The sequence below is a fragment of the Bidens hawaiensis genome, unplaced genomic scaffold, assembly GCF_021521415.1.
Source record: "Bidens hawaiensis isolate Kalapana, Puna unplaced genomic scaffold, B.hawaiensis_p1.1 tig00009824_1, whole genome shotgun sequence".
In the NCBI taxonomy this organism is placed as follows: domain Eukaryota; kingdom Viridiplantae; phylum Streptophyta; class Magnoliopsida; order Asterales; family Asteraceae; genus Bidens; species Bidens hawaiensis.
In genome coordinates this window covers 387,539-413,759 of record NW_027491734.1, presented here as the reverse complement: position 1 = coordinate 413,759, position 26,221 = coordinate 387,539, and the positions used below count along the sequence as shown (strand labels likewise).

Here is a 26,221-nt window from a genome sequence, read left to right as displayed (position 1 = left end):
AAGACGATGTTCTATGAATCTAGGTTTTAATATCCTTAATAATTTTTGGAAGGCGAAAATAATGAATGAGATTGAAACAAATTTTTTGGTTTAAAATTTTGAATTTGAATGCTTTAGTTAAGTCATTTGTATTATAAGGCATATTAAAATAAATATATTTAAATGTATAAAAAAAGTATAAATCAAATTATAAAATATATGTTTTGAAACATTTTGGTATGAGTTATGAAAGAAAATATTAAAAACTAAATAATGATTTTTTTATCACTAAAGCCTTTTATATTACCCCAAAAGTCAATCAATTAATTAAAACTAAACATTAAGATCTATGTAATACATATTCTCTATGTTTACAATATTTATATACAATGTTCGAAGAAAATTAAGAAAATATACATTTTTTCTGAGTTTAAATACATATGAGAAAACTTTAAATCAAAATCTGAAACCAGTCTTATATAATATTTTATGCACTATTGCTCGAATCTCACTTTAAAAAAAAATTGTAGTTTATTACCATAGAAATCCAAATTCTTAGACAGTAATACACATTTATTTTCTTTAATTTGCAATTACATATGACTTGAAAATTTTATGCTAACAAACATGCAACTTAAATGTTGAAATTTTCTTATTTCATCATCAATGTTAATGAATGAATTGATTTGGATTTACCTTGAATAAAAATAAACTTTAATTCATATATTGAAATGACTTAAAGATAAGGGACCGTAATTGTAATAGGTTAAAAAAAAGATGAAAAGAGCTATAAGATTGACAAGTGACAAAATTAAGTAGTCTTTTATTATAAGAGATAGATATGCTCAAATAATTATCTTATTAAAATATATTTTTACCGTCCTAACTTAATTTAGTTAAAGCTAGCGTATATAATATAAGTAAACTAATTAAATAGCATAAACCATCCAAAATGTTAAGATTGTGTGTAGTGGGCTGTATTTCCTAACCAAAAGCGTCTCCAAAGCACCCTCCCCCCCCCCCTCTTTTTTCTCTCTCTCCTTGGCACCCTAGGGAGGGTGTTTGGATGTTGGGGGCGTCTCCCACAAAGCGCCAAGTGGGGGAAGATTAGTGATGATTGATTGGTGGTTGATTTATTTGTTTTTTTAATAGAAAATAATACAAAAATAGTATTAGGGTAATGATTGAGATGGGCATTATCCTACACACATTTTGTGTATAATGTCCCTATAGCTACGTGGCGTCACATGGCCCACAATGCTCCCACATGGGCATTATCTACTACACGCAGTCTAAGAGCAACCTAAGCGTGAGAATTTCGAAGGTCATAAAGAAGCGGGCGAGGACAAGCTGAACTCCACCCTTGTGGAGTTTAAGTCCATTCATAAGGTTTGTGGCTATATATACTAAAAGATGAAAATGGAGGACTCACTCTCTCACATACACGCACATGTATATTATATGCATATACAAAATTAATATAGCTTTTTTTAATGAAGTATGTGAAGGTTTAGTGTTATATAAAAGTGAATGTTTCTAAACGAAGTTGAAAATACGATGTGACTGTCTTTCCAGGTTTGACGTTGGAGATGTTCTAAGTGTTTTAAACCCGCATCTTAGCTATGACATCAAATTTTAATGTAAAACACTCAAGTCTTATTATGATACCAAATTACCAACCATCTATATCAAGGACATAACAGTGTGATATACCGTCACGTAAACCTTGTCATCCGCTTGACCATCTTCTATGAACGGAGCGTCATTCACTTTAACAACAGAATAACTTTCCCTTTACATCTTGTAGAGGCATCAAAGAATCGAAAAAAATGTTACCACGTTAGTTATAAAGAGTAATTTTAGATTGTTTGTGTCCACTTTTATAAAAGTATTTTTATTTATTAAAGCTGGTTAATTACGAACCACAAGACCAGAGTCCAGACCTCACCTCACAGAGATTTCACAGTGACTGATACCATTAATTGCAATAGAGGTGAAAACCGAAACGACATCGTCAGCTGGCAAAATCCAGGACGATTGTTTAATTATTTCCATAACATAAAAAGCAATTAATTACAAAAATGGTATAAACTAAAATAAAATAAACCTTGTGTAAAATATAACCTAAAACAAAAACCCAGTAAATACTATACGCTAGAAAAGTTGTACTTTCTACAATCCGTGTTGTAAACCGAAGCTTCTTTCGCAAACGAGCAAACCCGCTTCGTTAACTCAATATCCACATTACTATTTCCACGCCGCACAACTCCCTTAATATTCGCTACCGCCACTCCACCGAGCGAACTCGCTTCGGGTATCAACTCACCCGAAACAACAAAATTAACACTCTTCTGAACTAACTCATTCGCCACGAGTCGACTCAGCAGAGCCGACTCGGTGGCGGGAATCTTTTTTTTATGCGTGGTTGTCGTTGACCGGACAATCTCCGTCAGCATTGCGGCGGACAACCGCCGCACGCCACGCGCACCGCCGGTGATGAGCGACGGGTTTATTAATATTTTGTCGGTGGGTTTACGGCTGTGTTTTGATGATAAAAAAACCGACTCCGGTTTACAGTTTCTTAGACCGGCGAGTGGGTCCCCCATGATTAATACGTCCTTGACGTCAACTAACGTCACGTGCTTGTAGTTCCGACGGAGCCGCCCTAAAAGCATGGGGTACGCCGCCCACCTTCTTTGACTTATTAATACGTGGTCAACGAACCCGGATAACGCGTTCTCCGGGTCAAGCTCACCGACTCCGAACCCAACCACCGAGCCATAACTCAACCGAGTCAACTCACTCGAGTTCGAATTATTCATATTCACATTGCTTTTAATTTTCCGGCCCCAAATTGGCTCCGACGACGACTTACCGGATTTGACGAACTGGGTTATATCAAAACTCGCCGGAAAATGGTAATCGGAAACATTAACGTTAATGTTATGAGCTAATTCTGATTTGTAATTGTGAATTAGTTTTAAGAACAGCCGATTCTCTTCGTGGATTATATTATCGAAAGCCTCCGGCGTGGTGATCGCCGGGAATAAGAACAGAAGATCCGATTTCGCGGGTAACCCAGACCGGTGAAATGCGCGTAAGAACGATTTGAGGTCCGGTGGCGTGGTGGACTCCGGCACGTGGCAGATCACGATGTCGTTCATTGATTTGGTGCCACGAGAATATAAAGTTCCAAGCTTTTGTAACGCCGGTGAGGTTAATCGGATGGTTTGTGAACGGGATTGTGAAAGGTGTCGGCGGTAGTGACCGGAGGTGGTGGGAATAATAATATTATTATTGGGTTCGAAATTGGAGAGTGTGAAGAGGAGAAGAGTGAAGAAGATGACGACAGCACAGACGGATATGGTGGATTGAGCTTTGGATAATAAGTTAACGGAGTTTGAGCGTTTGAATACAGGCTTGAAGGCTGCTGTTGCTCCTCCGTGTTGTTGTGGGAAGAAGACGAGTAAGAAACCCATTCCCCAGCTTTCACTGTTACTGTTGGTGTTGCTGCCGGTGACGGTGGTGGTGGCGGTGGTGGTACGTTTGCTGAGTTTTGCTGGTGATGCCATTAGTGGGGTTTAGTTACAGTTGTTTGTGTGAATGTAAGTATTCGTGTGTGTATGTGTTTGTGTTTAAATTGTCTATTTGTTGTTGAATAAATGTGGAGCCTTTTTTGTCAATGTGAGGTGGACAAATGCAGAGTGATGCCCGTGGGAAAATATTTTTATTTATTTAACGCTCTTTGGGAAATGGATTTGATAATTTTTTAATATTTGGAAGAATGGGATTTCATTTGGATTTTAAAAAAGGCTTCAAAAAGAAAGATGAGATTGTTTATTTGGCATTGTTTGTTATGAATGAATAAAATATTTACCTACATCATAAGGAGGACGGGCTGGTTCGTGGTGAGAGAACCATCATGCGTGATGGCTTCACACACATCGCCGCCGGTCCCCCATCACGCGTGACGGGGAGAGTGTGCGTGATGACTATCATGCAAGTGAGGGGGGAGATTTCGAGGAGGGAGCCGTTGGATATATATATGTATGTATATTAAAACCCATCACACTCACACAAAAACCTATATATGTATGTATGTATATTAAAAACCAATCACACTCACACAAAAACCACACTCACACAAAAACCTATATATGTATGTAAGTATATTAAAAACCAATCACACTCACACAAAAACCTATATATGTATGTATGTATATATATTAAAAACCAATCACACTCACACAAAAACCTATATATATATATATATATGTATGTATGTATATTAAAACCCATCACACCATACCACCCCCTCTAGTAAATTCCACCACATGTGGATTTGGACTTGATGAGGTGACACACCATCATTGAGTGTGGTGGGTGATGGAAATAGAACAACCCCCTCCCTTAACCATGGAATTAAATAAATGATTTAGTAATACACGTTATATTCACGATTTGTGATTTGTAAGTATATTTGGGTAAAAACTTATCAATAGTAAAATCACTTTTTATTGTCTTTAAGTTGACGGTTAGTCTTTATTATAGCTCGGGATTTTCAGAACTTTAAAAATGGTTCAAAGCGGGTTACGATACATCTATTATATTGATGTGGTAGTTTAAGCCGATTCACTCACTGTGATAGATAGCCACAACGTCTGTGTAAGATTGTAAGTTATACTAGGTATATGATTTGATCTTGTATCTTCTTGTACGAGGCTATGAGCGTTCATAATCATGTTTAGACGGTTTTTAGGCTAAATAGGAAAGCATAGGTATTACCTATTTTTATCATTGTAAACCTTAATCGAACAACTACAAGTGGTATTTAAGATTGAACTTAATCTAATTGCTGTCTATTACCCATGATTTGGCTTACGGTTTAAGGATAGTAGAATTATATGTGAAATAATTTTAACAATTTCTCTTATTTAAGTCCATTTAGAAAGTCTAAACTAATACTTGTACGTTTATAACTTATACTCAACAAAATTTAAGCAAATTTGACTTTTAAACCTAGATAACTTCTGATACTACCTAATTCATTGTAACTCCATTAAAAGTTATAAGGTAGTGTTTGATATGAAGTAATGAGATGTGGAATAAAATGACTCATTTCAAATTAATGAAAGAAAACATGTTTGGTTACCATTCATTAATGGAATGAATCATTTTTAAGGAATGCAAACACTTCCATATATAACATTTTTCATTCCTTAGCAAAATGTGGTTTTTCTTTCAGGAATGAAATGAAAAATGATCAATAATAATAATAATAATAATGATAATGATGATGATAATAATAATAATAATAATTAATAATAAAAATAATTATTATTTTTGTTATTATTATTACTCCTACTATTATTATTGCTATTTATCATCATCATTATTATTTCATTATAGTATAAATTTTATTAAATTATAATTGTTATTATACTTTTATTACTATATCGCATTATCTTATAACCATTTGATTAATTGATAAAAAATATTATGATTGAATAATTTACTATTTAATTAAAAAAAATTAATAAAGTGATGATTTATTTCATTCCTATGTGTTAACCAAACAAGACAATGGAATAGTAATAATTCATTTCATTCCTTTGTTCATTCAATTCCTTTGTCCATTTCATTCTCTCGTTCATTTCATTACCCCATACCAAACAGACCCTAAAGGTTCGCTGATTGACAAACCAAAAAGGTTATGCTAGAAGCAGTTGACCAAAAATTACATATTTCATTAACTTAGGCACTTAGCTTACAAGGTGTGCAACATGGCCGTTTATGAATTTTAAAATTATATGTAACGTTACAAAAATCGGTTCTAGCTTAAACTCACACAAAAATCAACCGAAGCCTCTCAAAACAGACTCCTGCTTAAATACAATTAATAAATAAACGCGAAACTTACGTTTAATCGAATCTATAAATAGGTATTTTCAATTAAAGCTACGTTTTTTTAATGCCAAGAATTATATTAAAAAGAAACAAACCTCCACTAATAAGAAACTAGATATGATGAAACACGACCTATTACAAGACACTCGATTTAATCTAAGTTCATTTTACATAAAATGAAGAAACTACATTTCTTGAATGATATAATCAAAATACAAAGTATGGTGAAACAGAGATAAATAAATAATACAAGTTACTAATAACAATAACTCGTTTAAAATATGTTGTATATATGTATTTGACCAAAGAAAAAGATACTGTTACAATGATTTGAAAGGTAAAAGAATGTTGAGAACTCTATTTATTTAAAATACAATATAATTTGCAATATAAGAAAAAGGTAATTTTGTGCACCACTTAATGTGGAATCACTTTCTTCGTTTTGGGTCGACAGCCGACATTTGCTTCTTAGATTCTTCAACAAAAGTCCACGCATATAATGCTATTGTTCAATGGGATAACCTTTTGCTACAAGTCTTTACAAAATTATAGAAACAAGCATGTAAACAATAATAAGTTTATTTTTTTAAACGGTCGTTTGGATCACCGACCCATTTGATCATTTCCATTCCATTCCATTCTAAAGGAATTTATCACAAGTGAGAAAACCTTATCGGGAGACTAGAACCCTCTATATTTTGTCACATGTGTGATTTGAAACTAAGATATCTTATTTATTTAGGCTGTGTATAGTGGGGTGTGGACGGCAGGGCGCGGATGACATGGCCGCCACGCACACCACTACCCCTAGCAGTGGACGGGGGCGCGGACGACCGCCGTGGACCGGTCCACGGGGTTTGAACGAGTCTTTGGGCATGGGGTGGATCAAAAACTTGGGGGTGGATCAATCAAGCCCCACTACACCCTCTGTGGCATGATCCAGGGGCATGATCCTGTGTCACGTCAGCGCCTACGTGGCGTAAATATATTGGATCATTTGGGCTTGGATCAAGCCTCACTACCCTTAGCCTTAAATGAAGTCTTTGAGAGTCTCACCTTAATTAATTGGACTGAGAGTTAATGGCATAAACAATAGCTCATGTGTTTAACGCTTAACAGTGTATTGGCGAGGTCATGTGAGTTTTTGGTATTTGGTAACAACTTCTTATAGTTAAAAATTTCAAGTTAATAGCGAATAATATATTTTTGAGATTTAAAGAGCTCTTATTTTGCCAAGTGCATGTAGATTCTTTTTCCTTTCCTAGATACTGACGATAAATTAAAACCTATTAAAACTGATGTAACTTGATATACGTACCTAACTTAATAATGTTATTGTTACTGTTTACGTTGGTTATAGAAACTCCTATATGTGTCCACCTCTCAACGTCAACTATAGAAAGATCACTGGCCGTTTTATCGGATGAGATGAGTTATATATTTATACCTATTTTAGAGAAAGTTTAAAATTCATCTCACGTGTCAACATCCCACTATTGTGTCTAGTAAATGCTAGTTAAAGCGTCTCATCAACTTTATGTCACAATCATATAGACAGTGGATTTTAGCTAGCTCATATTTTAACAAGCGTGTTGTTAACCAGGTTAGACTATTTTTTTTATGTGATTAGGTGTTAGTGGGGCTGAACCCAACCTTTTGAGCCCTTTTGGGCGCTATCAGGTTAACGGGAAGAGAGACCATGGTGACGACCTTTGATTTGCATGACATGGTTTATCAAGGTGGGGAGGCGGCCATAGCGCCTCTAACAACGAACAACCAAACAAATTAACGGACCTTCTACTCGTAAATTTCAATACATATGTAACGAACTAGTGTGTTAATCGTTCTCCTTTTATGCTTAAACAGAAATGATAACATAATACTTAAGTTTGCCCTTAGTTTTAATACATATATAAGGTAGATATACAATAGTTACTACTTAGCTTTGCTATCTAAGGGTTTAAAATAATAAATTTATTTGTACATTAACTTGTCATAAAGGTTTTAGTAATGTGTTGGGTAATTTCCTTTCGTTAAAACAATAAGTTTATGTTGCGTATGGATCCGCAATAATGAAATTGCTTAAGTTGGACTCGTAATGAAGCACACAACTAGAAATTAGATGCAAAGAATTGTGGAAAAAGCATGTTTCTTATCTTGATCCAAAATTTCATTTAAATCTGTAATATTTAATTTAGTACTTACATTTTACAAACTAATATTTATAATTCAATAGTTTAATTTAATAGTTGAATTTTTACATGTTAATATTTTATTCTTTTCTTCTAATTCATTTTTTATATTTTTTTTAATGACCAACAAAATCCGACCACCCGGATACATTCATTGGCAAAGGTTACTCACGCTCGCGATAGTAGACCACGTTAGTGACCCGATATGCCACTAATTATAGGGGAAACCTACCGCCTGAAGGTCCACTTAGGTACGACATTTTATCATGAACGGGACTCTAATCAACGACATTCCCTAAAAAAGGTCACCATGGTAGCGCTAGAGCATTGCTTGGTATTCTAATTCGTTGTTACAAATGTTTGATTTTAATAAACCACATTTAAGAGAGAAAACAAAAATATCAGAAGTTTTATAGACAAATGTGACTTGTTGAATATTTTTTTCACAATATTTTGTTGCAACTTCCAAAACTCATATAATATTGTCCTTGCAAGGTTTGAATTCACGTCATACCACTAAACCACTTGATCATGAATAATTTTTTGAATAACAAACGACAAATTACATCGGGGGTGGCTCGGCTTGTTCATTCATATGATTAAAACCGGATCATTTTAAAGTTAGTTATTCTAAAAAACAAGTATATTGGTCACGGTTAAAGTATTGATGGTGATAGTAAAAGTAAATGAGAAAGGAAAGATGTACCTAAAAGATGGGGGCTGTCTCCACGTGCTTGTAATTAATGATGCACCCTACGCGGACTCTTTCCTCCCATCACATTCTCTCCATGACTGTTCACTATTTTAGCCTTCATCACCGACATGATTTTAGGAGCTTATATCCTTAATCTTGGGGATATGATTGTAGTTTTAAATGTTTTTACTCATATCAAATGATTGCTTATTATAAATCAATTCATCTAATCCTAATCCACTTATTTGTAGTTATAATATTAATCTTATTTTAGTAGTTATCTATTCGGTCTTCAGTCGAATTTGTACACGATGGTAAAATGAGAAACATTTTGGACGGATTATGAGATTAATTTTATAAAAAATAATTGTGGGTATGAGATTTGATGATACCCGACTTGACTCTTTGAAAACGTATACTTGCTTATCCAAATCATACATCCGAAATATATACCTGAAACATTTTAATTTTTCCATTAACGTAGTTTGGTTAATAGTTCATTCCAGTAGATTCATTGTGTGGAAACTGAACTTTTCTTTTAGAACTTATATCATAATGAATATTCTTTTAAAACAAATAACGATTATACCTAATACTCGTTGAGTCGTTGACATACGCAATATTCGATGGGTAATTATGCAACATATACTAAGTCGGGTATAAGACTAGAATAACCAATACTCGTCCAAAACTGTATCTTTTGGAGTTCTATATCTTTAATTTCAATAGTTGGATGTGAGATTTTGTTACTGGAATTAGGGCTTTAATATCGGGTTTGAACCCGACAAGGGTGAATGTTTACGGATTCCATTCGGTTTCCATGCATCAAAGGGATACGGTCTCACAACGGTCGAGGAGTCGACCTTGGACATTGCCCCGAAAAATATGTTTACACGTGATATTTTTTATCATTTAAAAAAAGATTAGTGGTAAAAAAATGTAATACTATGAGATTACAAATGGCCGAGATGGAAAACAAGTTGTGCGTTCTAATAGTGCTTTTAAGTTTTAACCAATTATAAGGATACTTCTTAAACCTTCTTATAGGTTACGCTCACCCTAAAATACATGTTTCAAATTGGATACTTAATTGTTTCTTAAAAAAAGAATTACTAAGAGACTACTTTTGCATATAGTGATAGCTTACAGTTAATCATACTAAAATAGTAAAATAATAAAAACTCATTTTCACTAAACTGTATCAATCATTTCATACCACAAAAGGTTCCTCTAAGGCTCTAATTTCTCAAACTCTTGAGGTATATGGGACATTTAACTTATATTAGGGATTTAATTACCTTATTAATTATTTATAAAATCAAATGTTATGGTGATGGGTGCCACCGAAAGGGGATTTTGTGGGCATACACCCTACCCGTCACTTTGGTTTTTGGTTATAAAAAAACAATAATTCCAGAATTAATTATTATTTATAAAAGGCAATATATTATATTGTTTTATTTAGGACTATTGGTTTTTATTGGTCCCAAGTATTTCATTTTTGCCGGCGCTGGTCCCAACTATCACTTTAACTGCCAACGGTCCCAACTTTCACACATGTGTCTGCCACCAGTCCACGACTAACCGAGTACTAACTCCGTTATGTTTTAGCTGACGTGTCCATCCTACGTGTTAAAAAACCTTGACGTGGCTGCCTGCGTGTATATTAATAACAAAAAACCCTTCTCCTCCTGTATATTAATAACAAAAAACCCTAAACCCAAATCGATATCTCCAATCGATCGACGATCAAGAACAACCCCAAATTAAAACCCTAATTCAATCATTGAATCGATCGAACAGGTTACAAAATCTGTTGTGGGGCATTTGAATCATCATCTCAACATTTAACAAACACCATTCGAACCACTCTGAAGAACCTTCTGCAGCTTATCTTTCTCCAAGCGTGTCTTGAAACTAAACAACACTTCAAACTGATACAGCCGGCTGTACCTTCTTGGACACCTACCTTCGGCTATAAATACTCCAACACCTTGGAACGGTATCATCATCTTCTCTCTAGCTATTTCTCTTAATATACACTTATATTCAAGAGCAATCTAGTCTGATTCTCACGCCGGAGGGTGGTCACAAGGAGGTACTCCCCCCTTCTCAGTGACGAGCTCACGGTGTCTGTTTTGCAGGTCATCAGAAGAATAACCATCTTGCCGGACCTAACCCTCGTGGGAAACATCTATTTAACCCCCAGATTATCCGTAATCTGCCCGGGGTCGATTAGTGTTTCTTCATTGGCGCCATCCGTGCATAAAAGCTAGAACTTATTCTTTTTCAGTTTTTTCAAAACTTCTGGAAAGATGGTTAACGTTACTCCGGTCCCGAGGCCAGCGAGTGACCAAGAAACCCCGGTAATCACAACCCCAGCTACTGGGAGGAACACCGGCGACTACACAAATTTTACGAACACTACCCCGGTTACTCAAGCCGGGGCAAGTGCAGTAAATTTTACGAACACTACCCCGGTTACCCAAGCCGGGGCAAGTGCAGTAAACAATCATCCCCTGAGATTCATTGATACCCAGGTGGAAAGACAACGGACTAGGCTCCCCCACCAAACACTTGAACAAGTTAAAGCGTGGGCGGAAGCACGTCAGAAGGAATTCCAAGCTGAGTTGGACGAACGCTTACGTTCCATCCAACAGGCTGACGAATTTGGAAGCACTCGACAACAGCTCAACATGAGCAGTGAGTGCGAGTACTCGGACGATGATCGGGAGGAATCCGACACCGACGCAAACCCTCGCCATAGGGCGAAAGGGAAGCGTAAGGAAACAGACTTCCAACCGAGAAGGAATTTCGAAGAAACCTTCAAACCAAGGAACGCGGGGGGAAACCCACGTGACTTCTCCAAAACCTTTAGACCAACTGCTGCAAATGCGGGAACGTCCAAGTTTGCAAGGGACATTGCGGAAGCAATCGCCCCGAGAAGTGCCAAACAGATGTCCAACATCGGCACTTATGATGGTATATCCGACCCAGACGATCATTTGAACATATTCATAGCGGGGGCAACCGTCAGCAACTGGACGGAACCCACGTGGTGTTATATGTTCCAGATGACGCTGGTTGGAGCAGCCAGAGCGTGGTTTGACTGTCTACCGGTCCACCACATCTACGATTGGGCGGACTTCAAGCAGAAGTTCAGCCAACACTTCAGTCAACAAAGAAAGTATACCGAAGAGCAATGGACGATCCTCAACTGCATCCGAGAGGAAGATGAGTCTTTACTAGACTTCATCACGCGCTTCAATTCAAAGAAGCTAAGTCTGGGCACTATTAGCGAAGATCTTGTTCGCGCTGCTTTCATCCAGGGCGCGAAGGACCCAGAGCTCATCCGCACCTTAACGGGTAAAGACGGCATACCATCCACGTGGGATGCCATCATGACAGCAGCTAAACGCTTCGCGGAAACGGAAAAGCAACTGGGTAGAGATCTTCCCCAGAGCACAAACCTCTACACCCAGAAAACAAGAGAAAACAACGTCCTCACCGCCCGGCTAAACAAAAAGAGGAAGCTAGGCATTTGGCAGTCAAGGGTAAACTTTGACACCTCATCCGGCTCGCACCCTCGGTTAGGCGGAAAGGATAACATGCAGTCGGCGAACCGGAACTCCAGATGGAAACCACTCACCAAAAGCGTCACCGAGATATTCGCCACCGAGGCTCCCATGGCCAAAGGCTCCAATTATCCGACAGCGTCCAAACGCTGATCAAAGCAAATTCTGTGACTTCCACAGGAAAAGAGGCCACACCACCGAGGAATGCTTAGACTTGAAGGACATCGTCGAATCATTTGTCAGAGATGGGAAACTCACGCACCTCGTGGCGTAATGAACGCTGAGCAGGCTAATGCGTGTAGAACCCCAGTTGGGGAAAACACGAATGAAACTGCAGCTTCAATGTTGGAGACTACATACTGCGTAAACAACGAGATTCCGAACCAGGTGAATATCGGCTCGAAAGGCTCGATGACACCCCCATCCCAAGAACATGGGAGTTCAATTACACAGGTTGCATGTAGATCAATTCCAAACTTGTAAAGAAAAGGCCCAGAGCCACTTCTAATGGAAATGATTCTCCTTACCACATTGACGCTGATGGTCTTACATTTATACTTATGAACTTTCCAGACTGATATGCCGGTATTCACCGCATAAATAAGTGGGGAAGTAAGTCGTTGCGTGTGGACGGCGGCAAAACCCGCATAAACACAAAAAACGGCAAACCTTCACGCAGGTCAGTTATAGGTAAAGTTTGGTCATCCCACTAAATGAAAGTGACGGTCCTACCCGCACAATCATGATAGAGGAAACTGAACATTAACCTATTGACAACCGCGCGTCGAAAGGTTTAACTTATTCAAAACACTGATATGCCGGTATTCACCGCATAAATAAGTGGGGAAGTCGTTGCGTGTGGACGGCGGCAAAACCCGCATAAACAAAAAAAAAACGGCAAACCTTCACGCAGGTCAGTTATAGGTAAAGTCTGGTCATCCCACTAAATGAAAGTGACGGTCCTACCCGCACAATCATGATAGAGAAAACTGAACATTAACCTATTGACAACCGCGCGTCGAAAGGTTTAACTTATTCAAAACACTGATATGCCGGTATTCACCGCATAAATAAGTGGGGAAGTCGTTGCGTGTGGACGGCGGCAAAACCCGCATAAACACAAAAAACGGCAAACCTTCACGCAGGTCAGTTATAGGTGAAGATTGGTCATCCCACTAAATGAAAGTGACGGTCCTACCCGCACAATCATGATAGAGGAAACTGAACACTAACCTATTGACAACCGCGCGTCGAACGGTTAACATATTCAAAACACTTGGAAAATTGCTAAGTTAAACTAAGTATGCACGAGCGAATCATATATTGTTTATGCGGCAAAACAAGTGCCAAATTAAGCTATAATATGCATGAGCAAGTCATATAACGTTTATAAAGCAAGTCATCCAGTGAAATTGGCAGTCCTACCCGCACAAACATTTATATTTCATAAAAAATTCAAGCATTACAAGAATGGCCGGGTACCTACCCGCCTACAGAAATATAAATCTATCCTAACGGTGGGAAGGGATCTCAAGGTTCAAACTTCCGGACCACTCCCTCCAAACCCACTTGTACCCGCACCATCAGTTGGCTGTGGCGGATCAAGGAAAGTCTTGAGAATGGTTAGCCCATCATCAGCAGCAGCAATTTCGTTCACCTTATCCACCACCGGATGCGGGAAGGCAGCATACTGGTTCACTGCTTGGTCATAGGCAGCTTCAGTGTCCACGTCATAAAGAGGGAAGTTGGAAGGCGGGATGCCCTTCTCAACAAACCCCAGACCAAGCAAGAAACCAGCCTTTTCCCCATCCTCATGGGAAGCGTTGAGGGCTGCGCTCATGGCATCGTCATAAGATGTGTTCGTGAAGATCCGATGCACAACCTACAAGAAAAAATACAAAGTATCAAAACCTTTTCTAAGTACAAAGAAAAGCGTAAAGATATTATTAAGCTACGCATACCTGCGACAACGCTTCTCGTAGAAGCCATTCCTTGGTAATCAGAGCCTCCTGGAGGGCAGCTTGAGCTTGGTTACGGGCGCGTTCGGCTTCATTTTTGTTAAGGTTGGCAAGCAACACTTCCTTAGCAGCAGCCTCTTTAACGCCCTTTAGCTTACGCTCAGTGTGGTCAAGCATACCCCTCTGATCCAAGATCTCTTGGAGCTTCTTGGCGTCTTCCATGGCCAAGGCATCATGAGCCTGCTGAAGCCTCTCTAGTTTAGCTTTAAGCTCCTCATTCTCAGCGCGCAGAGGCTCAGCAACAGCTTCAGCTTTGGTGGCCCTCTCGGTCGCGTTCCGCGCAGTTTCCTTAGCCAACCTAAGCTGTTCGTTAACAGCTTGAGTAGCCTTGGAACGAGCCTCGAGACGGACCTGAACTTCAACCTCGAGGGCCTTGAAGGCCTTTTCCTTCTCCGCAACAACGGCGGAAAGTCTCCTGTTCTCCTCCCGGATGGCCCGCGCCTGAGCCACTTCTTGGATACGCGTCGCCTTTAACTTGTCGTTTTCACAACAAAGCAACTCGACGCGCGGCTGCATCCGGGCAAGGAGAATCCGAAGCTCATTTGTCAGCCTACCCTCCTGGTAGCTAGACATGGCTTCCCCCAACGCATGACTTGGGGCCGCGTGACGCGCCCACTCGACGCAGTCCACAGCCGTCCGAAGGGTTGTTCCCCGGCGGATGTTCCACCGTGGAACATACACCTCATTGGAATCCGACACTGTTAAAACAAAAAACAGTTAGGAAAAGATGATAAAAAAAATAAAATAAAAAGGCCAAAATAACCCTACGCACCTGTAGGGTCGACAACAGGCCGGTAGCCGCCGAACCCATCACCCGAACCTAAGGGATATCCATCCAAGAGGTCGGGCAGATGGGAAGGAGGCAGAGATTGGCTAGAAGCCCCAAACATACCTGCTGAACCGGCCGGAGACGAGGTAGTCACCGGTGCCGGAGGCACGGTTGAAGCCGCCGCGGTAGAGACCATCGGAGGTGAACTCACGGGAGGTGAACTCACAACCGTGGCCGCCGCTGCGGAGGAGCCCGCAGAAAAAATCACCGCCGGTTCAGTGAAGGATGCAGTGAAGATGGCACTGACAGCCGGCGGAGATGACGTCACATTTGGAACAGTTGCCTCAACCGGGTGAGCAACTGAACCAACACTTGAAACAGGCGCGGCCGCCTGGGTCATCGCCTCGGGTAGGTTGACCAAACCTACCGTCATGGGTCGAGAGACGCTCCTCCCCGCTCCACTCTGGAATGCGGTAGCATCCACGCCTGCATGAAGATATATTAAAAACAATGGCGGAAAGAATTGCGGGTAAGATTAATTTACACTTACGAGTTTTCTTGAGCTTGAAGGTTCTGACAGGCGGGGACGAACCCGATGTAGCCGGCCTCTTCACGCCGGTCACCGTCGTTGTACTGGGCAGATCGGAGGTGACAGCTGTCTCAACCTCCGGGACAGTTGTCTCACCACCACCATGGTTCCCCGCCACCTCCTCACTTTCGGTCTCCGAGTCAGACCGGGTCCCCTGATCGGCGGTGGAGGCAACCTTCGCTTTGCCCTTCGCGCCAGCTGCCTTCTTCCTCACGAAGAAAGGACCGTCTGCGGATTCCTCATCAGAAGATGACAAAATTAGAGGAATTCCAGCAGAGGTTTGAGCATGGAGAGGACGGGGGTTAAAGAAACCCTTACCTGGCCGCGTGGCGCTCAAAATCTAATGGCCCGGCGGGTAGACCTCCACGAACCTATCCGCCGTTTGCTCCAAGAAGGGCAACTCGTTCTCGTCGAGAGCACGAGTACCCAGCCGAGCGGGACCACCGCTCTCACGCGGTTGCAGAATCGACTGCAAATTGTTCCCCTCTGAAAATAAACAGAAAAGCAGTTAGAAGAAAAACCTAAATCAGCAAAAAGATATGAAGCATACCGTAAGGGATAGAGTTCAAACCGTATTCGAGGACGATGGGAATCTATGGCGCCTCTGCCCCAGCATCCTTCCATACCCGACTCATCCCAAGCATCACCATCCCAGACTCCGCAAAGCGGTAAACCGGAGTCTGGATCTGGGAGATCTTGGCGAACCATTCCGCCTCTTGGTAATTGGAGGCGTGAAGGCTAGGGAGCGCCCTCCCATTCTTAAACGTCATCGCAATGGGGACGACGCGAGCGGAGACATAGAAAAACTCCCACTTCCAAGAACGAAGACTGCGCTCGGTAGCGCAGATCTTCAAACCCTTGATCCGATTGACCAAGGTATACCAGCCCTGGATGCACCTCCAGGAGTAGAAGGTTATCAGGCGGTCGACGCGGGGCTCAACGCCCAGAATATGGCACACCCATTCAAAATGGCGAACCTTTGCGATCGCCATCGGGTGCACCTCCGTTAGGTGTACACCGTGTCTCTCCAAAACACGGTACACAAATTTCGTCAATGGGAACCTCAGATTCCCATAGACGAAGAATGCAGCATACACCCCTATCTTGCCCTTGGGGGCATCATACACCGTCTGGTGAGACTTAGGAAACTCAGGCTCGAAAGGCTCGAGCATGAACTTCTTGACGATGTACTGGTACAGGTCGACGGAAAGAGCACACTGGCACTCGCCAGGAGTACTCTTATCATCCTTATCAGACGCGGACATCGGATTCTCGGTGTATACTTCGGACTCCTCGGCAATAGCCTCAGGATCACGAATGGAAGACATGTTTTGGAAGACGGAAAGAAGAACGATTTCAGGAGAATGCTCGACAAAAGTTAGAGTATTCGCCGGAAATCGCTTAGAAGAAGAAGTGAAACTGTGAGTTGAGATGCATCCTCTCCTCCCTTTATATACTCATCGCAATGAATGCGATGAATTTAATGCGGGAGAGACGGAAAAGCGCAGGTGCAATGAAACTATGACACGTGGAATATGCAAGCTGGCAACAACTGTCGACAGGACGCGCGCCGTAAACTTCGTGGCCACGCACCCGAAAACTCGAGCCCACGCGCCTGAAAAAGCGTCTGGAATGACCATATACTGTCACGTCGCCATAACTTCATGCACGTCCTGAAACTGTCAAAAGAAACCGTCATACCACGCTGACGTCCTTCAACAGTTGGACTATTCTTATCCTTTCACCAACTCTTCGAATTTCAAAAAGATTCAAAAAGATTCAAAAGTAAGCGGGACTTTACCCCCCTTACCTTGGCAACCAAGTAACTATAAGACAGGTGCGGGTACAGTGTCAAGGCAAAACCCTTCACATACTTAGCACCTGCAGGGAATTGACGCCAGGAATACCTTGGAAGTAAAGTAACTATAAGACGAGTGCGGGTACAGTGTTAAGGCAAAACCCTTCACATACTTAGCAATCCGCAGGGAATTGAAACCAAGAAGGATCTTCTGGGCCATGCTTGCGGAAACGGAAATAACATCCCCGCATAGCGGGAACGTTGAGAACTAGATTGTTTGAAGCTCCAAGATGGAATCGGTTGTTTAACATAATTGATCACTATGTTTAAAACTACCAAAACCTCATGGAGAATCTACACAAGTGGAACTCAACGCTCCTGACTTGCGAGGAGGTTACAGACCTACACGCATCATACCCAAAGATCAAGCAGAAAAGTCGGGAATTTCTGCACGTGACATTAGGACTTTCCGCGGGAAGAATCCCCATGGAAAACCTTAAAACTAAACCCTTTTCAAAACCCCTTGCTTAAGTCCAAAAGTTCACCTCACTTATTAACAATTCATGAGAAGAACATTGGACTCGGGGGACTTGAAGAGGTAGGTCCCAGCAGAGCCCAGTTGGACCCGCAAGACTCACCTTAAACAGGGACGTCTGCGCAGTTGGACCCGCAAGACTCACCTCGAAGAAAGACGTCTGCGCAGTTGAACTCGCAAGACTCACCTTAAAGAGGGACGTCTGCGCAAAGACCAACTGGATCCGCAGGACCAACCATGCTCAGAGACGCGACGTCCTTACGCGCAGTACGCAAGCTGTTCCCGCAGGAAAAGCCTCCCAATGGTGACGTACTCCGCCTGTTCCCGCAGCTACGGATACTAGCTATCAGGGAAGGCTACCCGCACAGCAAGGCTACACGCACAAGGCACTAACTCTCAAATAATTCAATAATGTCACCTGAAGAGGGAATGAGCAAGCCGGGAATACTCCCACCCAAAGCCGGGAATTCTCCCGCCCAAATGAGCCAGTCCGTACGCTACTGGAGGACCTTTTGTACTATACCTGCCAAGGTATGGACAAAAGATCTGACCAAAGCTGCGACAGCTCACTGACAACAGTACGACGAGCAGCACGCTCTAGTACTTAATGTCACTATCAGCCGCTGCTTACTCACCAACCCCTGTCGTGGCACGTGCATAGCCTGCAGTTGGTGGAAAAGGAATAGTACACAGCCGGCCATGTCACTATCAGCCGCTGCCTACCCACCAACCACCAGCACGGCACGTGCGTAGCCCACAGTTGGTATAAAAGGAATATGATACAGCCGGCTGTACCTTCTTGGACACCTACCTTCGGCTATAAATACTCCAACACATTGGAACGGTATCATCATCTTCTCTCTAGCTATTTCTCTTAATATACACTTATATTCAAGGGCAATCTAGTCTGATTTTCACGCCGGAGGGTGGTCACAAAGAGGTACCCCCCCTTCTCAGTTACGAGCTCACGGTGTCTGTTTTGCAGGTCATCAGAAGAATAACCATCTTGCCGGACCTAACCCTCGTGGGAAACATTTATTTAACCCCCAGATTATCCGTAATCTGCCCGGGGTCGATTAGTGTTTATTCACTATGGTTATGGATAAATGAGTTGGTTGCCTTTAACCTTTAAAGTCATTATGATATTTTCTGCAATAATAAAACATACACAAAATTGAAAGGTATTGCTACTTCACTTAACTTAGATGTGTTAAACAACAATTTATTTTTTTTTTCGAATTAAGAACTTCTATAAACAAAGGCCAAAGTCACAACATTGTCCACAATCGGAGAAAAGCCAAGCGCAAACAAGGGGAAACAACTACATCAATATGATCGATTTGCATCTAGATCTAAGTTTGAACTAAAGAAAATTTAAAAACCTAATGTCCTGGAACGAACTTATAGGGTGGGGTGGGGGGGTTGAGGGGGCAGTTGTTCTCATATTCTTTTAGTGTTAGATATAGGCAAATAATCCGATCGCCCTCATGCAAAAAATCATGGGTTTATCACCATTAATGTCACAAATAATACTCTAAAAAATGTTAACTTTTTAAGCCTTCCAAATTTGCAAAGAACATCTCTATATCTTTTTATATGCAATATTTAAAATAAAATGTAACATCCCGAAATTTTCAAGACTAATATTTAATGTATTATTCGTTAACGATGGAAAAGTTTACTAAAATTGGTAGAGAAATGATGACGTAATAATAAGATGGTTCAAATAGGCTAAGTAGATGGAATTAATTATGGACTAACAAGGAAAGATGAGCCTTAGGCCCATGAGCTTAAGGGAGTATAAATACCCCTTAAACCCTAATCTTTTCTATTATTATCTATCACTACACCATAGCCTACACCTTGAGAAACACACACACCATCCTTTAACCCGAGCCTAGATTCAAAGTTGAAAACCCGAGCTTGTTGGTGCTAGATCATCGTGTCAAACCTAAACAACATCAAGACCAGCTCGTGTTCGTAGAACGACTCGTTTAAGGTACGTTTATATTTAGAAATCGTTCATATAGGTTCGGTTTGGTTTGGGAAATCATAGATCTGTTTTAGTATGGTAAAAACGAATCCAACAAAGCCAAACTTACTGAAATTGATTAACGTTTGATAGGTTAATTGTTAACCTAAATAACCCGTATTTCGTTAAGAAACGAAGATTTAATTGCAGATCTTAGATAGGTTGACTGTTTAAGTTCTTGGTGATTTTGACTTTGACCCTTTAGTCAAAGTCTGGATAAGAACAGAGGTGATTCGTTATGATTGACTAATTCGTTACGCGTTCATAACGAATGGGACCCAATTCGTGAGACTTGATAACGAATGAGCTCCTAGTTCGTTATCTATCCATTCATTAGATAAGATAATGAATTTGGCAATTCGTTATATGCTCAATCGCTATGCTAAGGTAACGAATCAGGTGATGTTCAGATAACGAATTAGCATAACGAATCAAGTAACGAATCAGGTGATTCGTTACCTGCCAACTCGTTATGTGAGGATAACGAACCAGACGGCGAATCAAGTTATGATGAGATAACGAATCAGAATAGCGAATTAGACCACGAATCAGGCTTAATTCGTTATAGAGATTTAGTTAGCGAATTAAATAATGATTTAATTTTCTAATGAAAAATGTGTTAGGACAGTTAATGTAAATAAAATTTTTCCAAGCTAGCCTGGCAGCTCGACCCCAGCCAGGGGCTCTGCCCCTTGGACCCTGCTAGGGGCTGCCGCCCCTAGACCCCGCTGCCAGGGGCGCTGCCCCTGGACCCCCCGTTCGTTGAGGGTAATAATTAAACTAGAAACACGATATGGAAAGTGATAGTAATCAATACGCATAATTGTTATATAGCTAGCCGTGCACAGTCAAGAAAGGAGTAACCATTAACCGAATAAGTAACCGAGTTCAGGTGAGTTTCTAGCCCCACTTCCTTGTTATGTTTTCGGAGTTGTGTGCATACTCGATGTGACAGTTAATACACTTAACTTAAATGGTAAGTGTATGCCATGTATGATATATGTGTTAGATACGATTGATTGCTTGTCGGTACGTGAACGATCTTCTGATATTGCATGTACCATTAGGTTATAAATAAAGATATGGATATTGTATGTAATGCAGGGATGATCACTTGTCGGTACGTGAACGATCTTCGGATATTGCATGTATTGCCAAGAATAGTGATGATTGTCTACTTATAAGGATATTAAATGATAGCTTATATATAGAGTTCCCTCTACGGATAATATATAGAGTGTTCCTTAAATAGAAAGTATAGTGTTCCTTTAATGGAAAGCATAGTGTTCCTTTAATGGAAAGCTCAGTGTTCCTTTAATGGAAAGCCTAGTGTTCCTTAAATGAAAAGCATAGTGTTCCTTCTATGGAAGTATATAGGTTGTTCCTTATATGGAGAATATATATATAGAGTGTCCTTCTATGGAGAATATAGATAGTAGGATAATAGTAATAGTTCTTTTAATAGATATTATGTGACGTCCTCTTATGGATATTTATACAAGGTTAAGATATGTATGTATGTAAGATATGTGTATGTATTGTCTGTCGCCTGATTAACTAGAACTCACTCAGCGTAGCTGACTTTTAGTATGCACGCAAGTATATATGTTTATCGAGAAGGCATGAGGATGACACATGGCATGGATTGAACGGCTGGCATATGAAAATAGAAGAAACGATGTTTTAACTATGATGTCTTATGTTATGGTTTTAAAGAAAAGATTAAATGTTTTGTAACGAATGATTAATATTTTATATTTCGCGAAAGTTTTAATTAACTATGATTTATAAGAATTGTGTTTATGAGTAAATCCGACGCTAAAGTAGGCTACCGGAAACGGGGTCTTACATCAAAATATTGTGTGATTAACTTTTTTGTGTTTTTTTTAAATGTGGAGCCTTTTTTTTCTTTATGCGAAGCAGTCAAATACACCCATAAGCACATGGGAAAATGTATATTAATTTAACTTCTTTAAGAAATAAGTACCATAGATATATGTTTTTTTTTATATTTTGAACTTAGTAATCTATCATGCTAAAAGTTGTTGAAAAGGTGGGATAAAATTATTTATTTGGCATACTTACATGTTGTTCTTTATTTAAATAATATATTTATTTGCACAATTTTGAAAGTAAATTGATGGATCATATGCACATTTTATATTAGTTTTCTATAAAACGTGTAACTCAAAAACCCTTTAAATTACTCTTAACTTACTTTAACACATTTACTATGGATTTTAATACTCAATAGAAGTACATTCGTATAAAAGTGAAGCCCACAAACAATGAAAATAGTTTGCGCATATACACTTTAATGTCATAATATCCATTCGAAGTAGAGAAACATAACCCACTGAGAACAACTAGCGATTTGGTCCCATATTTTTCGCAAACAGTCACGATGGCGATATTAAAATCATATTTACATAACTAAGGTGACAATGTAATTTGTAAAATCCTTTTATCATTTTTCGTAAAGTTTATGATGGTTCAAGACGGATTGCGGTACATTAAATATCAATGTGATGACATAAGATGATTCACTCTTTTAAATGGAAAGCTTCAACATCCATGTAAGAGTGTAAGTAATACTAGGTGTGATTTGATTTTATATCTTCTAGCACAGGTGTTAACGATCCGGTTTAGAGGAAATTTAGGCCAAACTGAAACCAAAGTGTTAGTAGCAACTTTTATCATTATTGCGGGGTTAACTTTTTCTGTTTTTGGTTTAATCATTATTATGTTTAAAAAGTTGAAAGCGTATAAAATATAGTTGTTTCAAGACTATTTAGCAGTGCTAAATTATTCCGCTACTGAGTTATTTAATAACAACTAACAAGTAACAAGTAGATGTGAAATGTACATTGAATAAAAGGCATGTCCTGGTTGGCTGGTTATGTGTAGAGCCCAGTTTGAAATAGTTAAAAAGCCCAATTTGAAACTTAAAATTACACAACCCACACACAATCCATCCTGGATCGATTTCGAAATGCATTTTTTTTTCATAGGCAAATTTCTATGGGCACGTTTGATTCGTGAAATTAAGAACAAACTGAAATTAGAATACGAATCGATCAACTTATAACGGGTATGTTTGACATGAAACTTTTAAGAGCTTCTACCTTTAAGCTTTTAAGAAAAAACTCATAATTAAAAGTTGTTTGTTTCAAGAAGCTTGAAGCTTTTAGGTCAGGAGAAAAGACTTAAAAAGCTTCAAGCTTCTACTAGTAGCTACCAGGGGTGTGCAGAATTAGGGTCGACCCGAAATTACCCGAAAACCGGACCAAAATTTAACCGAAACCGAGACCGATACGCTGCATAGGGTCGATCTTCCGTTCCCATATATTTGCATATTCGGGTTCGGTTACCCAGAAAACCATACAAAAACCGAACCCGACCAAACATGTATTCAGAATCCAAGAGAGGTAGTCAGGTAGAGCTGATGAATAACCGGCCTCCAATGACTTCATATTTGTAGCTTACTTGGATGATGGCAGTGAATCTATGGTGGGTGAAACGTTGTTGGAGATGTATGGAATGCAGCAAAAGAAATTGTTAACCACTTACCTGCAAGTCTTTATCCGTTGGATAAAACAACTTATCGAGTAAAAGAGTATTAATCTGAAAAATTTAAAGTTATATATACATTTTTTTTATTCAAAGTAACTTGGCATGAGTATTATTGGGTAGATGTGTCTTGTGTTAGTGAAAAGTCGTAAAGGTGTACAAATTAAAAATTAATAATTTATTATTTTATGTTCTCAAGAATCCCTTCACATTTTCACATTAACTTTATCACACTCTCTCTCTCTCTCTCTCTCTCTCTCTCACCACTTTCTCTACTTTCTTGAAAAAATGGAGCTGCACCTGTTATGCCACCACCTTCATAATCTTTTACCTTGCCTCCATATTATAGTCGGCTTGAAGAAGAAGTCCGATTCTTTTCAGAGATCCTTCAAAGTTGCAGCCTAAACTCACAGTTGCTTGAAGTCAAAACGGTTTCGGTTTTTCTTTATTACCCGGATCACCGAGACACGTGGTACCCGATACCCGAAGTTAGTCCACCGGGTTGGTATTCGGTTCTTATTTGTGTGTCTCTTCGGGTTTCGGTTCGGGTCGGGTATATCCCGGTTCGTGTCGGTCCGATCCAAATGCTCACTCCTAGTAGCTACAACATTTTAGTGTTTTAATTTACTTAAATTACCTTTCAAAATAAATACATTTACTATTATTATTTTTAGTTATGCCTTAAAAAGTTCCAGCTATTCTGTCAAACATCTAAATATATCTAAAAAGCTACAACTACCAGCTTCAAGCCATCAGCTTCCAGCTACAGCTAGCAGCTAGTTTTGCCAAACATACCCAACGTGTTTAATCAGGTAAACTTGTTAATGTAATCAGAATTCCCTTCCCTTCCCTTCAATCTACGAACATCAAACAACATCTTTAGTTTTAACAAATAGTTTTCTTTTTCTATAAAATATTTGTTTTATTCTATAAGCGGAATTACAACCCAACCACACACCCATATCAATAATTTTAACAAGTAAATACTTATATTTCCCCTACCCCCTCTAAAAAAAATCTACATACAAAACAATGAAATAATTATTATAGATAAAACTCGGGTATGTTTGGTTTGAGGTAATTGAACAAAAGGAAAAATGAAATAGGAGAATGAATAAAATATATAAGAGAATGAAATAGATCATTACCATTTCTTTGTCTTGTTTAGTTAAACTATGAGAATGAAATTAATTATTACTTTATGTTGTTTGGTATCTAAAAAAATTGTATGAATGAAATAAATAATAAAAACACTCCTATCTCAAAAAAGAAAAATTACCCAAAAAAATTGCAATGGCGAAGATGGTGTTGATGGTAGTTCCGACGGTGGTGGTGGTCAGCGGCAGGGGCGGTGTTCAGGCAGAAACAGTGGTGGTGGCAGTGATGGTCAGGCAGCGGCGGTGACAATGGTTGCGGTGGTTACGTCGATGATGGTAGTACTAGTGATAAAGTGGTGGTGGTGGCGGAGGTGGTGATGGTGGCGGTGGTGGTGGCGACGATGGTAGTGGTTGTTGTTCTTAGGTGGTGATGGTGGTCAGGTGGTGGTGGCGACGATGGTAGTGGTTGTTGTTCTTAGGTGGTGATGGCGGTCAGGTGGTGGTGGCGATGGTAATGGTGGGGGTGGTTGTTAGGTGATGGTGGTGCAGAGAAAGTAGGGTGAATGATGAATGAAATGAAAAAAAAAGTGAAAAGGAATGGTTTTGATGTAATGAGATTTCATGTGTAATGGATGGTTCCATTTCATTGAGCAACCAAACATTATTTTTTTTCATTTCCACACAATGATTCATTTCATCCCCGTGTCATACATGCATACTAAACGCCACCTTAAGTTTTGGTGTCGCAAGGACCTTGTTGGACCACTTGGCGACACCTAATTGGTGTAAGGATTTTTTTTATTTTAGTTATGGTCTGTCACGAAAGTAACGAAAACCGAATGAATGCCAATTTCTTGGTTTTTGTTTAGTTTCAGTGTCGTGAAGAACGTGAAAGAAACCGACCGAATTCGTGTAGACTTACCGCGTTTTGTTTTAGTTTTGAGTATCGTAACGAATGCAACGAAAACCGGCCAAATGCCAAACTTTTTATTGTTTTAGTTCTTATACCGTAACTAACGTGGCGAAAATCAGGCCGAATTTCTGTAGATTCACCGCCTCAATGCTTGGGATTAACAATGGTTGGATTTTACCAATGCTCGAGTTTTACCGATCGACGTCATCATATTGGTCCACCTTAACATTTATATATTTTTTGTTTTATTTATGGCTATGTTGCTTTAAACATTTATATTTCATTCAAATATGTCATTTTTGAAATCTCGAAAGATATCACTATAGCTTTTTTTTTTCTTTGTCAAGTTCATATTCTAGACATGCACTCAATTCGACTGAAGTTTCCTTAAGGCGATCAACAAATAATACTAAAACAAGGAATTCAACGCCTCGTATGTTTCCTCTTCTTACCTCGACCACTTGAAGTTTCTTTAACTTTAAATCTAGTTCTTCCATGTTCACCTCTTCTTTTATCTCAAACACATTTTTGCTCTATTACCTAGTTCGATCTT

At 39.6% G+C, this 26,221-nt stretch overlaps 1 protein-coding gene across 1 annotated transcript; it reads right to left on the bottom strand.

Annotated features, from left to right (window-relative positions):
• Positions 1-2,126: 2,126 nt before the first annotated feature.
• Positions 2,127-3,551, bottom strand: LOC143533623 (uncharacterized). The gene has a single exon (XM_077028340.1). It carries the CDS (start codon positions 3,549-3,551, stop codon positions 2,127-2,129), a length of 1,425 nt encoding a protein of 474 aa, XP_076884455.1.
• Positions 3,552-26,221: the final 22,670 nt, after the last annotated feature.

Bases quoted from the DNA above. Each gene is read 5' to 3' on its own strand.
- LOC143533623 (XM_077028340.1), bottom strand. From the start codon at position 3,551: ATGGCATCACCAGCAAAACTCAGCAAACGTACCACCACCGCCACCACC.